This window comes from Diprion similis, chromosome 12 (genome assembly GCF_021155765.1).
Source record: "Diprion similis isolate iyDipSimi1 chromosome 12, iyDipSimi1.1, whole genome shotgun sequence".
Classification (NCBI taxonomy): domain Eukaryota; kingdom Metazoa; phylum Arthropoda; class Insecta; order Hymenoptera; family Diprionidae; genus Diprion; species Diprion similis.
In genome coordinates, this window is record NC_060116.1 from 2,658,460 (window position 1) to 2,677,491 (window position 19,032).

Below are 19,032 nucleotides of genomic sequence, written 5' to 3' on the forward strand. Positions count from 1 at the left end.
GTGAATTCTATACTGCCATTGCAAGTATGTAGATAACAATTGAAAGTACTTTTTTCTTTTGCTTCTAAAGCCACACTAGAGCTGTTGTCACACGGTGTATAAAAACAATAAACACATTCAAAACGATGTTCGTTTATTAAACTGGTTTGCAATGTACCAAGTAATACTTCAAAACTTATTTTCAGGTGGACAATCAACTGAAGTTAAGAAAACATTGATCTCTTGTGCATTGTGAAGTATGGTCGCATCAATTATTTGAACTATGTACTATCAAAGCCCCATGCATCATCACTGGTGCGACTAGGATAAGACTACAATTAGCGCCATGTTAGTGTACACACGAAACTAGATACAGTATGTCTGAAAACATTTTTATTTCACGGAAGAGTAAGGCCAGGAAATATATTCCTGTAATTAACGGTAATTGGCGATTGTCGACAGCTAGGAGAAGCTATGATCATGCATGCGGAGAGCACCCACAATCATTCACGGGTAGAGACATCTGTCAGACGTGTGGCAACTAATGATCATAGCTATTCTCTGCCGTTAACAATCACCAATTATCACTAATTACAGGAATGCATTTCTTGACATTATTGTTACATGAAACAAAAATGTTTTAGACAGCTGCGTTTGGCATTACATGAAGAATGGTGCTAACTACAATTTTATCACGTCCACATAACCACAGAATTCCATTTTATGATTCCTAGTCTTCGGAGTATTGAATTAAGTAGCAAAATAGAATTTCCTTCGCGCTTATGATATATTGATGATAGACTGCACAGTTGCTTTAATTTTTACTATTTTACCGACAGATCAAGCAAATTGTTGCTAATTTTAATTGATTTCAATCCATGCACCACTTCATTAGTTGTAAGTTATTAAATGTTAAAGGAAAATTTATTTTTCCTCTCCTGAATCCGAGAGTGGCATCTTATCATGGTATAAAAAACCTAATTGTAAGTAAAATCGAATTATCCTAGCGGTTTCTCTATGAGACAAAGAAAACAACATATACTAAGTACTCACCCCGATGATGGCGTTCAACTCCGTCATCGTTACTTGTTTCGCCCTCTCAACGGCGGTGGCTACTTGCTGCTGATGCTCTTGCGAGAGAAATGGTAGGATCTGCGCGATTATGGCGTTTAACCTCTTCGCTATTTCCGTCTGAAACACCAAAATTATTTATGTATTTTCTAAAATCAGAGGGGGACACGATTTTATTACGCCTGAGAAGGATCTCAGTGCAGGTGGCAATTAGAACGGCAAGATCACCATTATTTTTCCAACCTTCTGAATAACTGAGCGTTTTTTTTTTGTGAACTTTTTTTGATACAAGTAGTTAGAACATTTTAGGTTGGTATTTTCAATTGTCAGTGTTATAAAGTCGGGTGGATGGTTTAATAATCAGTAAACGTAGTAGGTAGCTACGTAGCAAAACATTTATACATACAACTGAAATCTCTTGAACCGGAGAAAGATGGACACTGGACACGCGAAGAAGAATAATCTTCAGGATTTCAAAATTAATTAACTAACAAAACAAGCCCGAGATAGATGCATGGACCTTTTCTTCCCTTCCAGCGAATCTACTGCTAAATTTTTTGCGTTGGTTTAATGAAAACCTAGCCCCAAGGTCTGGACTCAAGAGGTGCTTTTATTAGTACCAATGCTCGGAGAGAGAATTCCAGCGTAGTGCAAAACGCGAAAGGACTAACGATGAAAAAAAAAAAAAAAAATAAGAAAGAGAAAAGGGTTGCGGAAGTAGGGAGTTCTTTTCTACCCTCATGCCTATATTCAAGTCTGGTTAGAATACGCACGTCTGGGGAAAAAGAAATAAATGATGGAAGTAAAAATAGCGCAAAGCACCCTGCCTAAATGAAAATGGTTGGTACGTGCTAATTGAAATATCGCAGGCACTAAAATTCTCGGCAAGATTCTCCCCCTCTCGGCTGAGCGGGTAGGTAGGTAGGTAGGTGGTAGGTAGGTACGTAGGTAGGTATATAGCGGTAAGAGCGTGGAGGGCTTCTGGGTAGGAGGGTCGAGGGGTTGTTGTTTTAATTACTCGTCGCCCCCTGAGTGGCAGTCATTAAGCCACTAATTATAATGTACGCGAAAATGAGGCAACCTATCCCCACGAAGGTTGTAGAGCGAAGAAGAAGGACTCGCGAAACGCCGCGTATAACGGTAAAGGACGAGGGCGCCGAGAGCGTCTGGAGCCTCCTGGTGGAGGAGGATGAGGATCCCCGAGAGATGGAGGCGGAGGCGGAGACTTGGGGACGTAATTGCGTTGCCGAGAAGTTTTCCCCAATCCCCGGGTAACTGGTGAGAGGCGCCCGCCTCCCTCCCTATCCAAGAAAATAATGAATAAGGCACAACCTTCTGAATCTCACGACTTGAAACAAATCGAGTTTCGAATCGAACGCAGAAGGGGTGCTGCTGCCGGCTGCCGCTGGTGTCGACGTTGCAGAATTCAATTTACAACGTATCAAAACCCGCCACAGTTCACCTACCACCTTCATCCTTTTCATCTCTATAAGAAGAGGAAAGCGACCAATTCGTAAAACGTCTTTTCATACTTTCCAGATAAGACGAAAAGCGGTGCTCATGACGGTCTAATTTTTTCTCGAAAAATTTAAAGAAGTGGAAATATATGGGGCATTTCAAGTGAAATCGAGGAGTCATATGCCTCATGTCATCAGATCGTTACATAACTTTTTTTTCGTATTGATTCCACTTTCAAAAGAAGCCTAATTTTTTTTGAAAATATCCACGCTACTCCTTCAGATGGCACGACGATCGTTTTTGTGTCAAAAACGGGGTAACTAAAAAAACACCATTTTTGAAAATCTGCAATTTCCCCACAGTTTCTGGGCAAAAAATAAATAATATCTATCATAATTATAAAGTGGGCTGCGGCTACCTCATGTTTTAAATAAACCTTTTTTTTAGTTTCCAAAATAAAATAAAATGAAAAAATCAAATCCTAATAGTCCTTACAGGAGCTTCTTTTGAAGTGGAATCAATATGAAAAAAAAATTTATGCAAGGATCTGATGACATGAGGCAAATGACTCCTCGATTTCACTCGGAATGCCCCATATACATAAATATTCAAAACCATAAGGTTTTTCAAACAAAAATAACATCCAATAAGTGTTTTTGTAAATCTTTTTGAACAAACCAAAATACACTGACACCCAAGAAAAGTTATTGCCGTGATTAAAAACAATTTAACCAACATAATTGAAGTGTAAAAAGCAACCATTATCTCCACAACGTAAGCGAAATCGGAAATCTCTTAACGACGTTTAGTTCTTAAAAGTGAACAAAACTGAATAACGAACTGGTTTGCCCGTGAAACCGCGAAGCTTGACGAACGGTTGGATCACTCTGAAAGACCTTGCACCTGCAACGCAACCAGTGATCCATAATAGTCCCTCGAAGCTTGTTCAAACTACAGCGTTCATAAATATCTAACACACATATATCCAGTGATTTGTTATCCAGCTGTAGAAAATAACACCTTCTATATTTCTGTCGTCATAGGCATCTGCCGGTTAATGGATTCCATGGCTGAACAATCCAAGCACTGTCTTTGGAGATCTCATCTCTCCTAAAGTATCAAATCTGAGGTAAGTAAGAAATCAGTCATTTAAGGAGTATTTTCTGTTCACATTCCGTTGATTTCATGATGACAAACTGGGAGGTTGAAACCAAGTATGTCTGCAGATACGAAGCTAAGTTATACAGTCACGAAGTGTTGAGTCAAATTCGAACTCATAATGGGAACCACCAAGTTACAGATCCAGCACTTGGACTGATAGGGGCTACAGCGGGTACCACACATCTTGAACATTGTAGAGAATAACCGCATGCAAATTAGCAGTAAGAGATAATGCGCGTCGACGAGCGCACCATCCCAAGAGTACAAATATCGCATGACTGTACTGCAGTATTCGCGCACAGACAGTCTGATAGACAGATAGACACTCACCCATTATCAAGCGGATATCACAGGCGTCAGCGCTCCCCGTCGTGGCAAGAACACACCGAAGGGTATACGACGAAATACCCCGGGGACAGCCAAAGCTGTCGAGTGTAGGGGAGACAATACATTTGCAGTGAAAAGAGAGTCGGAGATACTGACAGATGTAGCAGGTTTTGTAGTCTACTGCCGACGGAGCAGGCCGAGGATGAGAATTCTGCACCAGCTACAAAGCTGGCGTCTGAACGGCGCGGTTCACGCGGATGTTATTGAGCCGTTGTATAATTAATCCAAGTGTTATGGAAGGTGGTGAATTACGTTGGTGGATCGTCGATGAGACGTTTCACTTGCTAACCGCGTACTTCACATCCGTGCACAGAGGGTCAGCCGGCGTCTTCGTGGGGTCGACGATAATGGCGATGATGATAAGCAGGCCTCGTAATCAATTCGAAGTCGATTGGGTTTGAGTGGACTACTCGAGTCCGGGTCGAACACTACTACCTTCTAGTGCTGCCATTACTAGCGTTGTGCTCGCGGACAGCCTGCAGGGTTGGATATAAGTGGTCCTTGAAGACCGTGGCGAAGGGAGGGAAGCGGGGCGATGAAGGAGCGAACTGACAGGCGGCGAAAGATCGGGCTGTTTGGATGTTTGAGTCGCGGAGTGCCGCGTCAGCACTCCGATCTCACTTCGAGTGAGGACTTCCACTCCCCCAGATTCTAGAACCGAGACCCCGTCGTCGACGTCACCATCGCCTCTTCACCGCTGATCGCTATACCGGTACGTATCCATGCATCCATGTCCGCACAATACTCGTGAGTTATAGATATGAAGTATGTTTGCATTATATAGTATATTATAAAAACTCGATTCAATATCGTGATTTAAGATATTAATGGCACTGGGAAAGAGCGTTGCCTAGTTATGATGCGTCCCAAATATCGGCTATTGCTGAAGTGCTGCCCTCACACGACATAGGGTGGATTGCAGGACCCTAGCTCGTGGTTTACGTTATGGTTAGAGGTATGGGCCAAGACACTGGACACTTTATACATATATTCTTTAGTTTACTTCCCCTTGGTGTCAAGTGCTCCGAATATTTATACTAGGAGCCCCATCACTTGCAATATTATACCGAATCGCAAAAGAGGAAGATGTTTGGAAAGTATCAAGTTGATACGATTTCAGAAACGACGAAAAGCTATACTGTCCTTGAGAAATAGGTTGCTTTAAAGGTTTCCAGTGGCTCCATACGCTCGCCTTGGGTTGAAAACGGTCAACCGTCCTTGAATAAATAGAATCCATGTGGACCCTAAAGTGGGGGCGAGTTACTCCGGGTATTTCCCTTTCGAATCGACCTAAAGAGTAGTCTTTGAGGAACCTATGAGGAAAATAGTTTTAGATTGAATGAGGGGCAAATCTAATTTTCACAGTTCTCCGTTACGGTATACCTAACATCAACTTTAAACTTCCTCTACGCTGTGAGATTGAAGAGCTATTTATCTTGCTTTTCTTGGTAATATCGTAGCTATCAGATTTGAATGAAACTTTGTCATTATGCCCACATGGATATAAAGATTGTTCGATGGTGTGTTTCGACATTTTCAATTGTGATGAGCAAACATCGATTGCAAAAAAAATTAAGTTTTCTGAATAATGACAATTACCAATAGATCGCATTCACTTCTTGACTTTGATTTTTCCCCTCTTGCATGAAATTTAAATTCATTAATTCTTCACAAGATTTTAAGCTCGTGTGTCATGTCTTGTGCAACCATCTTGCATCACTTAGGTACGTAATTCGTTCGACGACAATCTCTTCCTCTGTTCCAAAGACGTTTACGTCAGGGTTCTGATCCGGAATTCAATCCCGTGTAAGAAAGGGAAAAGAGAAGAAATTCTAGACAATCTCTGGAGCCCGGTCTGTCGCGTGATTCGCGGTGTCGTATCTCGTTCTCTGGTTTAAGGGATCTGAGGCTCAAGCAAACCGAAAATCACAGGAAAGAAAAGAGGCTCTAGGGTCTCTATTTCTTTAGGTGGCGTCGGAAAGCCTCCGCAACGCGTTTAAAGGACGCAAAAGCGTCACCGATAAAGCTTTGTGAAACGAGATATCAAAGAGGCTCGCCCGCTCGCTCATTCGCTCGCTCGGTTCCCTCTCGATCGTTCAGCTCCACGGTAGTATCCCTTGCCGCCCCACAAATTTCCCTGGGGATGTTCCCCTCTTCTCGCAAGGCTCATCCGTCTCAGCACGAAACAAATAATTCTTCCATCCCAGTCCCTCCTCGGGCGCAGCGCCAGCAGCAGCAGCAGCTCTTCTTCATCCATCCCGTCCCATTTCATCCGATCCCGTCTCACCCCATCCCTGCATATTCTCTGGGCAAGTCATCACCACTGGAGGATAGCAAGCGCGTGCAGCCGGGTCGGGCGAGCGATGGACCAGCGCTAAGCCGGTAGCAGCCAATAACCGAGGTCATCAGTGGATACGAGAGCTGAAAGAGGGACGTAGGGTACCGAGAAGGAGGTGCGGCAGGCCTCCCCCGTGGGAGTAGCCGAAGTTTCACCGCAACGGAGATAAGGTCACGGGTCGGACTCCCGCACGGTCAGTTCGCGAAGCGGGTTGCGGTCACTGGGCAGCGCTAACCGCTGAACCCTCTGCATACCACCTCGGGGTTCCTCGGCGCACTGCTGGCAACCCATTCGGGACAGCCACCGGCACCGCCGCACCCAACCGACCCGAAGCCACAAGCCACAGCGCGGGCTACTGCCTTGATTAAACGTGCCGTAGACCGCCATTATCGTTGATTGCGCTAAACATTAGTGAACCAACCTGGCTACAATGTGGTCCGTGTACGACGGGCTGGTCGGGCGCAATGTGCATGGTCAGATATAGGTGCCTGGGGCTAAGCGTGATGCCAGCAGACCAATTGGCTGGCTTCCTATTTAGCTCGCGTCCGAACTTTGTGGGCCGCCTCGATTGGGTGTTGGCTCCTTTTAGACCTATGTACCCGGCAAATATCTTATCCGAGGATTCTCTTACGGTCACTTTCTCCACCCTTGTTTTCAACGATTACAATTATTAGTGGAATTACAGCCTAATGACGTTATCGCACTCAGTTATTAACATGTCGGTATCCAATAATGCCAACTCTGGAGCACTGTATGGGAATCTGATTGGGGAGATCTCAGGTTGGCTTAAAAAATTTGGAGATTAGAAATTGTTTCAGCAATTTCACCACATTTTCGGATCGTGAAGACGAAAAAATGTGTTTTCGAGTCTCTCATTTTACAAAAAAGTTTCATCGATTTTAAAAATGTCCCTCTTCATTAAAGGACATTTTGGATCTTCAAATTTTTCCAAAACAGCGGAAATATTTTGAAAAATTAGAGGTTTCATTTTTGACCAAAGCAAACCAAAAAATCCATTGGACAACAAAATCCCAGGATATCAGGTCCAGGACCCGTTGGTTTGACTTGGTATGTGCCCCATATACTTAAAAGTGTACTTTTTTTATGAAAATAGCAATTGAACAAAAATTCACGATAGTGTTATCTAATACTTTATTTTTCAATCGGGTTACAAGGTTCAACGCGATCCATACAAAAGCATTCGAAAAAACACCCATTTCTTTCGACATCAATAGGTATAGAATACGGTCTGGCCTCGTCCCCAAATACAATACTTTTCTCCCCTTGCACGATAGACGAATTGATCAATTTCCCGTCGGAAAAGGATGACGAATCCAGAACAGAGGGTTCGCGCCCAAGGATATTGTGAGATAAGTTTCGTGCGAAACAATCTATACTAACTTAAAACTAGAAGTGCGGGGTGGTGGGAAGGCAGGGATGAATTTCGACTGGCTCGAGTAACCCTCGCGGATATCGCGTCTCCGGGGAGGAGTTAGATTGAGAGTTTTGAAACCCGGACGCGACAAGTACCTGGCGAGAGCGAGATCTCACCGCGCAAGAACAAGGCCGGCGGCTCCCCGCAGCCCCTCGGTGAGAAACGACGCCGAGGAGTTAAGTGGCGAGATGTGGTGGTATGGGGAGGTTGAAAACCTCCCTACTTTACCGACGGTACAGACCCCAGCGGCTACGACACCCCGACACTCGGTGCGGAAGAGTGCCGAGTTGAAATACCACAAAACACAAATTAGTGTCGGTCCCCCTCGAGGGGTGCTGCCCTCGTTAAAACGTTGACGCCCTGATCTCATTCACCCCTGCAAACGCGGGTTGGGGCGAGGCTCTGGCGACATTACGGACGCGTACTGTATATACACGCCATCAGAGCATGCAACGGTGTGTAAGTGCTCACACTCACATATATACAGTCGCGTTTCCGTATCCTCGTGACATGCCTCGTATTTCTGGAACACGGTGACTCTAGAATCGTGACTACTGCCGACCGTCGCGATAACGCGATGACAAATTTTGATAATTTACAAATATAATTGCACCGCTCTCCGGCGCGTATAAGAGGTCGTTATGGGACGCGTGGGACATTATTATATATACAGTCTCCTCCTCTTTCGTGGGACTACGGGGTTCTTTCCTCTTGCCTTAATTAGTTTCTTGCTCTGCGGAATTGCAGGTTTATTATCATTACGTAAATACCTAACTACGCGTTCATCGCTGCGTTGTATGTAATTACTATACAAATTTACGACGTTGCTTATTCTTTGTTTTAAGAATCGCTTTGTCAGCGAACACAATTCACACACGTTAACCGTTATCGTGTAACGTGTGGTATTTATTTGTACAAACATCGTGAGACAATTTTCGAAACAGAGTCGGCACTGTTTTGTTGGATTTGTAACAAAATTGAATTTTTTTCCCACCATTCAATTCGTTTGATTTTTGCAGAGATGTCCGCGTTGTCCTTGAACATAAGAGATATAAGAGAGCGCTAAGCCGAAGTACTAAATCCGGTGAACGTGATCCTAACATCTACAATTCTCTCTTGTTTCTGGTTCCTCGCTTGGAGCAATTAATTATTGTCAATTTCTTTTCATTGTTCCTTAAAGAACAGAAGTCCATTTACCGTCTTATATCGAATCGCTGGACAAAGTTACCGATTAAACCACCATAACCTGCATCAATTGTACAATTTACCACCATTCTACCCTCATCTAACACATCAATCTTAACGTCTTAACAGCAATCAATCGAAGCCATTTCATTCCAACTAACCGTAAATTCACTTTCTAACTGTGACAATCGATTTTCACTCTCTGTCGTGTAAAATAAAACAGAAGAATAAATCTGTCAATGATTGATTGTCATTCTCAGTGCAATATCCAGATGTGAGTTATTGAATATTGTATAAATTCTATGTATATAACAAAACAAATTACCTGGATGGAAATCCTACCTTCGGAAGCAACACTACCCACTGCACTCACGCATCTCAAACTCAGTGCAGTTTTTACGTGTGTTTCCATTTCTACTTATACGCAGGTCTGAATGATTGTTATTTATACGAAAATGCACTACTGCAGGTGAGTGGATAATCACGAGAGAAGTTTTGGGTGGCGAATTGTCGAGAGATATGTATATATATATACATATAATCTGATGGTGATAATCAAGGGTAGACAATGCTACGTCGTTGGTAAAAGGTACATAAACGGGAAGCCCGCGGTACCTACGCTCCTGACCGCCATCATCGCCAACGACGCGGCTGGCTCTTAACGACGGCTGGCGTCCAACCCTCGCAGAGTTCCGTTTCCAGTGACACCCTCGCCCCCACACATAACGCTAACACCGCCAGGGCATAAATAAAATAGCGGCTACACCCATGAGCGCTAGTCTCGTCAAGGTGTGTGGATATCGTGGGGATGAAGAGACGCCCGAGTATCCGGGAGTAGGATGAAAGCGCCGGATGAAGGAAAGGAGGATGGGAGCGTATTAAGAAGAACGATAAGCCATCTCCGACGACCCAGGGTTAGCTCCCATGGGGTGAAACTCGTAAAAGTCATAAAAGTGATAAAAGTGAACTGCCATTGCAGTAGTAGTTACCTTAGCTTATACCTTTGCCGGTTAGTACGCCGTGTCTTGTCGGCCACGCTAGTGTTACTATCGGTGCTGTTGGTATTACTGGTGGTATTACTGCCTCACTGTTACTACTAGTCACCGGTGCTGCGCCGTGACGGGGATGGGGATGGAGATGGGGATGGGGGTGGGAAGGAGGAGAGCTGAACGCGCTGTCGGAGGCTCAAGTCCCTCCGGAAATGCACGGGAGAAGCCATGCTGGATGTTGCCGGGACGATTATGTCCCCGGATGTTAGTGTAATGTCGCTCAGCTTCGCTTTCTTGCCAATATATATATACGTGCGGTATCTATACCTGTAATACCTACTACCGCAGGAAAATGGCTTTAGACTTCGTTTTAAACCTTATCTTAAAGTATACTTGACTATATATGTATATAATGCGTGACATTCAAAGCTGATCCTGGGGCCCAAGTCCTCAAATTCAACGATGTGGCATTCGTACCACGGATTATATTTTTTCAACGACTCGCTTTCACGTACATAATATGTACCTGGTATTGATATGTTTTAAACGCTATCGGTCAACAAACAGGATGATCAAATTTTTGGATTAAATTTTAGTTCTCGACTGAAAGCAAACGCGAAGTTTAAAACGGAAGTTTTATAGCTAATTAAATATGTATATATATTAGGGTGATTCAAATGAATTTTTTTTTTTTCGAAAAAAAGTGGTAGTGAAAAAACGATTTGAAATGACGAAAAAATAATGCCTGCACGCGGAAAAAATTCTTACTCAAGATTTAGAGGTCGCGCAAGTTCTCGGAAACGCATTTTTTTAAAAGAAATAAATTAAACTTACCGAATATATTTGTAAAAAAAAAGTGGTAGTGAAAAAACGATTTGAAATGACGAAAAAATAATGCCTGCACGCGGAAAAAATTCTTACTCAAGATTTAGAGGTCGCGCAAGTTCTCGGAAACGCATTTTTTTAAAAGAAATAAATTAAACTTACCGAATATATTTGTAAAAAAAAAGTGGTAGTGAAAAAACGATTTGAAATGACGAAAAAATAATGCCTGCACGCGGAAAAAATTCTTACTCAAGATTTAGAGGTCGCGCAAGTTCTCGGAAACGCATTTTTTTAAAAGAAATAAATTAAACTTACCGAATATATTTGTCAAATATATTCGGTAAGTTTAATTTATTTCTTTTAAAAAAATGCGTTTCCGAGAAATATCTCATAAAATACTGGATTATGTCAAATTTAACAAGAACAAGAACAAAGAACAAGATAAGTGGTTTTTTCGTAAAATATATATTTACACTGGCAATTATGATATTATCTAAATTTTACGAAAAAAAAACCTTAAATAAATACATAAAATCGACTTGCGCGACCTCTAAATCTTGAGTAAGAATTTTTTCCGCGTGCAGGCATTATTTTTTCGTCATTTCAAATCGTTTTTTCACTACCACTTTTTTTCGAAAAAAAAAAAATTCATTTGAATCACCCTAATATATATATAAATTTCAGCTGTCTATCCATATGTCTACATCAGGGTGGTCGTTATATGGGGATAAAAACAAAAAAAGAATCGTGATGGAACCTGTCAAATCGTTTCCAAATGGTGGAAAAAAAATTGCTCAAGTTTCACAGATTTTTATTTCAATCTTCTAGTCTCCTATTTTAACGGGAAGATTAACGTTATTCAAAAATATGCTCATTCCCTATATTTCGTATAAAATTTTATTTAAAAGTTATTCGTAAGAAAAAAAATCATATTCTCGAATATTCATTGAGATTCATCATCTTTTCAGTCAAAAAAGAAACAGTTTTGTCATTCAGACATAATCTGGGGAAAAAATTAACACAAAATACTAGCATTGTAATGGAATAACCCATATGTCAACACTACGTAATATCACAGTCGATGACATGCAGATATTGAGATGATTCTTTTGCTTAATCTGATAACTTGTCATGTAGAAAAAAACGAATTAATTTAGCACATGTTTCTCATGGAATATCGCATTTATGATTTTTTATCTTTCACTAAAAAGAAGATGAATCTCACTGAATATTCGAGAATATAGATTTTTTTGCCTACGAAAAACCTTGAAATAAAATTACGTACGAAATATTAGTGAATGAGCGTATTTATGAACAATTTGGAACTTCCTGTTCAAATAGGGAGACTGGGGGAATGAAATAAAAATCTGAAAAAATTGGGAAATTTTTTTTCATCATTTGAAACTGATTTGACAGGTTTCACCATGAATTTTTTTTTAACCCCATATAAGGACTACCCTAAGTTCGCATATAATTCCAGAACTACTGAACCGATTTTGATTTTTATTTTTGTTGTGGATAGCTACAACGTCTGACGAGATTTTAGACTCTATTTCGTGACAACCAGCAAAATAGTTTAGAGATATAACGATATTCGTAAGTCAAATTGGAACCGGATCACACACTCATGCGAACGCTGGTTAAACTCTTACAGATAGCAGAAAATTATGTTGAAGAGTTTTCAAGCCTTCTACGAGCTCCACATAAAAGTCCCAAAAATCATATATCTATGTCTAGCAATTTTGTTCGAAGAAGCATTTGAAAATATTATCAGGCTGAGTCGCGACGTGTTCCAATATTCACTTGAATTATACTATTACTGTTGCAGATTTTTCGAATTCGAATGTAACGCGAACCCCTGTGGAATCACCGGCTGACGAACGAATCCAACGCACATGCCAAGAATATAAGCAAAGTGATGATACCATCAAACTGGATTCACATAGAAAACGTCCGGTGTTGACCCGCCAGCGTTTTGTACATATTTACGCGGAATTGAGGGAGAAGGTTTTTTGTTCCTCTGTTTTTAATCCGGCATGTACCACAGCAGGTCGACGACCATGGCTGCCATCCAGGTCGGCCAGGGTCTCCCTCCCACAGAGGCAATGCGTTATACCCGCGGTACAGCAGCAGCAGCAGCAGCAGCCTGCTGCACCGCTAGATTTTTCCGATAGCAAATTTTTTTCTCCTCTGTTTTTTATTCGGATCGTACGTTTAGTCCCCATCCCTTTCCACCCTCTTTGCCAACATCCCGACGCAAGCAGCCGCACCGTCGATCGGACGCTGCGGCTCAGAGTCGAGTGCAGACAGAATAAACTGATGAAAAAAAAAACAAACTGAGAGTAAAAACAGACAGAAAAAAATGAAGAGGGGAAATGGAGGAGGGGAGGAGGAGGAGGAGGAGAAAGAGATTGGGGGTGGGAAGGGGGGGTGAACCGGGTAAAAAAATATATAATCCCCAATCCCGCGACAACCCCTTACCAACCAACCTGCGCGACTCTGCAGCGGATATATTCATGAAGCCCACTTGACGAGGATATATCCTTTTCGCGTTCACTCATAGCCAAAGCATTTTCTCTTTTTCTCTTTATTGTTATCGTATGACATATCAAGAAGACCCTGCAGAATCGTTATATCTATGATTTAATTTCCAGCCAGTTTTTTAAACCGATTTTTCAACTTCTCATGATTTTTAACGTGTACAATTTTATTTCTTTCGTTTTTCTTGCTTTACACCCGCGTGAAACAAATTCGAGATACGAATTAAGGTTCTTGGACAATTATGTGGAAGTTCAATGAATGGATTATCGATGAATATTACAAATACTTATAAAAACACGTGATATTAGACTAAAAAATGAGCCAAGAAAATCAATAAATCAGTTTGCAGTTCTGCAAGATTAGTCAGAAGAATTACCTCAATAATTTTATAAACTAAGCATAGCGCAAAAACGCGAAAACAAAACAAATCGAATCATTCGGTGTTAGTAGATATTTCGCATTCATACCTCTAACATCTAGCACGCTAATTTTCGAATCTTCTGTTCGGGAAACCAGATTAAAAAAAAAAAAAAAAAAAATTTGAAAGGGAAACGGGGTTTTTATCCGTTCCAGAGATGCACCCCCAGATTAAACACCTACGCGTCGTCGGCCGATCAGCAAAGGTCCAAATACCAAACTGCAGATTGCTGCGCAGAGCCACCGTCCGATGTTTGACGAGTGACGACTATACATAGTAGGTATTTACACACGAATTCATCGTCAGTAGCTGCCACTGCATGATGCATATACATATATGTACACAACTAGGACACGACTCCCGATTCCCCAAACATTTATGCGCGCACGCGACACGCTCGACCGAATGCCAATAATATTATAATGAATAATCATCTATAAGCCCGCGACAAGGGGGGGGGGGGGGGGGGGGGGGGGAGTGGGGACTGTCGCGCCTCGAATAAATATATACACACAGTATGGATGTGAGTAGCAAAGCATGTGCTATATACGTGCGTATGGGGTATCCCGTGTCAACTCGGTGAACGATTAATCACAATATTTTTATCTTTACCAAAGATTTTTTCTGTAGCAATGTAACATCTAACAATCCTGTAAACAATTTGAGAGAGAAGAAATAAATGTATTACCTGATTTTATTGTAGTCGCTTGATTGTTAAACTCACAGTGAATTCAATGACTACCCAATTGATACTGATAAGACCGAAATTGGAAATATTTAGGTTCCAATTTGAAAACTCTTGCATGAATTTTAGAATAAAAGTTTATTTACTTTCGCCATATTATTTTTCTTTCTTTTAATCATAAATTTGTTTAAAAATTTATTTTGACAGATGTTATTTTGAGATTATGTACTCAGTCACCTGTCACGAGGTCGAAAATGCTGAAAGTGAAAGAGTCAGTAGCTCGTGACGTTGAGTATCTAGATTGGAGGTGATATTACGATAACACATTCCGGGCTGTATCCCGTAAAATATTTGTTTAAAAATAGAAAATCCAGGAAAATAAAAAGAATCAAGCTGTTAAGATAGTATTTTTGCGGTATTCTTTATTACTTCACAAATCAATTCATTTATAATTCATTGCGGGAATTTGTCAAAAATTGATATTTGACAAATAAACAAAAGCATACCAATTAGCAAACCATACCATTGCGAAATTTTGCACACCCATCATTTGAATATAGAGTCTATGAATTTAAAACTTTTAGATTTATTGTCAGCTGTTGCCGAGACAGACCGACAAGAGAAATCGATATTTTTGTAAGCACCTGTTTGTATGTACAAGAGGTCTAAAAATGTAGAGATTCGTTTAAATTCGAAAAATTTATTTACGACCCAACCCAACACTTTTTCCTCATTATCATAAGTGATAAAAAGTGAAAATCGTACTTTCGCTCTGAAATGTATGCAAGAGTTTTCAAATTGACAACGGAAGACTTTCATTTCCAGATTTTCAAAGTCAATTGGGTTATCTTTGAAATCGATTTACAAAATTCAAAAACTGATAAAATGGCTATTAAAAATAGTCTATCAAATTCCCTAACCGAGTTATAATTTTTCCATGACTAAAATGGGAACCACAGCTCAGAATCAATCGATATTTAAGAACAGTTTATGATCTTTTATGTAACGAAGCTTTGTTCTTTTGTCTCTTCCTACCGCCAAAAAATTCTTCGACTTTTTTCTCATTTTGCCGACCGTTTTTCGAATACCCTGACTTCCCGGTTTTCCCTAACCAATGGCGAGCATGGTTAAAAACCGGCAATAAAGATTAAAACAAACAATATTTTGGAGGATTGTCAGAATTGATACCATCACGCAAAAAAAGTTTGGTCAAATTAAAAAATTCCATGGTCAATCCTTTACGTGGAGTTAACGTGGAATACCTCATATACCTGTGTATACATGGTATACAAATTTGTGCTGCCTCGAATCGTTCGATTTTTATCGTCACTGTCCCTCGCGTGCGTAACACGGTATATCATACACACATACATACGTAGTGTTGAAACGTTGATATACTATTATACGAATGACACCTTACAAAGTAGATAGAAACTTGATCGCTGTTATTTCTGATCAACCATTTATTAAGGTATGACAGCCATACCATGTTGTCTAAGAGAACCACCCGCGAGTCTCATGAATTGTAAAAATATCGCGTTTACTTGAATCTGGCACACCAGTTGACATTTTTAACTACATGCCACTAACTAGATTTTTTTTTCTTTAGTTACTGTAAAAATATCGTTCAATATGAGGAAAAAAAATTTTGGTAAAGTTTGAGCTCTTAATATTAATATTAAAAGGTGCTTTCTTCGTGATTTTTGCTTTTCCATTAAAATAACACGGGAAGTTTTTTTTTTCTCTTTTGTATTTGGAATTTTATAGCGTTCTAACGAATTAGCTTGTTGTAGAAATCAATACATATTCTTGTAGGAAATTGAACGATCTACAAAAAAGGTCTGATATGATTTATCGCCAAGTCGACTCGTTTAAAAGTTATTCAAGGTTATATTCAACCTCATATGGTATATGATGACTTTTACAATTTTTTTTATATTTTATCACAAAATAATGGCTCAAAAACATAAAACATCATATTTTTCGTGAAGTTCATCAAGTGTTTTTTGGTAAGACATCAAAATTTTTACGAAATACTAATAATCGTAAGGAAAATCGATTCGGATCGTAACGATTACGATATTTTTACGGTAACTAAAGCCTGAAAGTTTTTCTCTCCGTGCATACTAAACAAATCACGAGGATATTATTTTTAAATATACCTGTAGCCCCTGGAGTTATCTAATTTATGCATCAAGTCCATTCATCTAACGTATGAAACACGTCGTTAATGCTTATTCGGTGAATAAAAATTAAACGATGAATTTATAATTATAAAGGTCGGTGATTTGTACTTCGGCAACGAGTACACGATGAAAACAAAGCAGAAATTACATTGCATAAAAAGTCTCGCCGTACTAACTTCCCGCACGAACAAATAAAAGCAATAATCCTTTTTTCATTTATTCATTTTGTACATCACTTTTTTTCCTTTTCATTCTTTTCTTGAACGTGTTTTAATTTACAAATGACTGGATTTGATTCACAGCCTTCGGCAAGACTATCAGGTTAAATTCGTTTTTTTTATATAATATAAAAATTTAACAAAACACTGTACAAATTACAGTTATTTCTTCAATTCTTATTAACCACTTTACCAACGAGCAAACTAATTTGCTACACTGTTGCTTTATATTCTTTTCGTCAACTTTCTCGTAAGAAAAGCATCAATTATTGTGACTGTAGTAAAATGTATAAAATCAAAACTGAAGTAAGTTTAATTGACGGTTTCAGGTTAATCAACTTTTACTTATTTCCGAGAGAGATCCAGAAATAATTACGGACAAATAAACCGATAATTAAATAACAAACTAGATTCAGAAATGTAATTACAAAATGATTCTGTAACACCATGATGACGAAGTCTAGATTTTTTACTCAGGATCAATTCAACAATTTACAGAAGAGTTACAGGTGCATACATGTATTGAGTACACATAAGTGTGTATTCGGACGTTTAATCAGCAATTTTACGGCTGCAAATTGTAGAAATTCGATTTCACGCTACAACAAAGCTAAAGTAAAAATATCTGGATATACATATATTACATAGTTATATAGCTATCTATACAGCATATAGTTACTATGTACATACGCAGGTAGGTATGCACGTCTTCTCTCATTGCCAGCGATAAAAAACATAGGCACAGTTCATCGCAGTGTATCTCAGTATTATCCGACACGCGGTCCGATTTACGATTTGAATCCCGTATCCGGTTGGAGAGAAGTAGAAATAAAAGAAGAAGAATAAAAGGGAGAAGAAAAAAATGAAATCGGGTTGGCAACGGCTGCTAAATATTCAATAAGCATGGGAATTATTCGTAGCACGTCGGTTGAGGGGGCGGAAAAGAAAAAAGAGAGGAAAAGGGGTGGAAAACGAATGAGGCGAGAGCGAGAGCTGCGAGAATTAGAGAAGGCGGAGAGGGTTGGCTATTTATCCCCTTGACTTCTCCTCCTCTTCGGTACCGAGGCGCGTAACGAAAAACGGATAACGAAAAAGGAAGAGAAGGTGGAACGAGGAACAGGGGACGAGAAATGAAAGCCTCTCCCCTCCCCCCCTCCCCGCCGCCCCTCCTCTTGACCCTCCTATAATTTGCTCCAGGGGACCAGAACGCGGTGCGCTCCTCCTTCGGGGTCCAAATTATTGTGTTTAACCGCTCTTTTATTTTTCCTCTCGCACCCGCGAAAGGCGGTTCCCGACACTACGCCACTCTTTCCTTCCACCATCCAACCTTTGCCTCGAATATTTCAATCGGTTACACACCCTCCGTTTTGTCCTTTTGTGTAGGTATATGTAATTCATGTATATGAATGTATCTATTTGTAGATTGAATGTAGATATGTTTTTTCCTGTGTTTCAAGATAGGGAAAAACGTAATTTCTTTAGTTACGTGATAGTTTGAAAAATCGTTTCTACAAAGACTGCTTGAAGGTTAAGGTGCTTATAAAGACGCGTTGTACACCTCGAAAACGCGGGGATGCAAAACTGCTATACCGCTCAAGCGATCAGAGTGAAACTTGGGCAGTTAATACCTTATTTTGGTAAAAAGTGGAGCGTCTTTTTACTTTTTCAAAATTTGGAAAAAAAATTTTGCAGATTGGTTACCACCCACAGAAATCGGTCACATTTTCACAGTTGCACTGAATGGATCGAACTATCCGGTACGATGCCACTCGGCGGTGTTAAAACACAGATTTTGAGCTCAGTCCCATGAGATTTGATAGTGAAATGACGAAATGGCAGCTGATCTGGTTTTCGATTACGAAGAACACCGAAATCTCATTTTGGCGACATTTGTTACCGACATTACGCGCATGCCGGTAATGTATGCGTGTAATGTCGGTAAAAAATTACCGGCATGCGTGAAAAGTCGGTAACAAACGTCGCCAAAATGAGATTTCGGTGTTCTTCATAATCGAAAACCAGATCACCTGCCATTTCGTCATTTCACCATCAAATCTCATGGGACTGAGCTCAAAATGTGTGTTTCAACACCGCCGAGTGGCATCATACCGGATAGTTCGATCCATTCAGAGCAACTGTGAAAATTTGACCAATTT

General features: G+C 40.3%; 1 protein-coding gene across 4 annotated transcripts in view; it reads right to left on the bottom strand.

The window, feature by feature from the left end:
- Positions 1 to 19,032, bottom strand: part of LOC124413125 (protein groucho-like) — a 95,817-nt gene that overhangs the window by 30,168 nt on the left and 46,617 nt on the right. For all 4 annotated transcript variants that reach the window (XM_046893500.1, XM_046893499.1, XM_046893498.1 and 1 more), the window contains one exon: positions 1,033 to 1,170. In XM_046893500.1, coding sequence (XP_046749456.1) covers positions 1,033 to 1,170 — 138 coding nt within the window. The remainder of the gene's footprint in view (positions 1 to 1,032; positions 1,171 to 19,032) is intronic.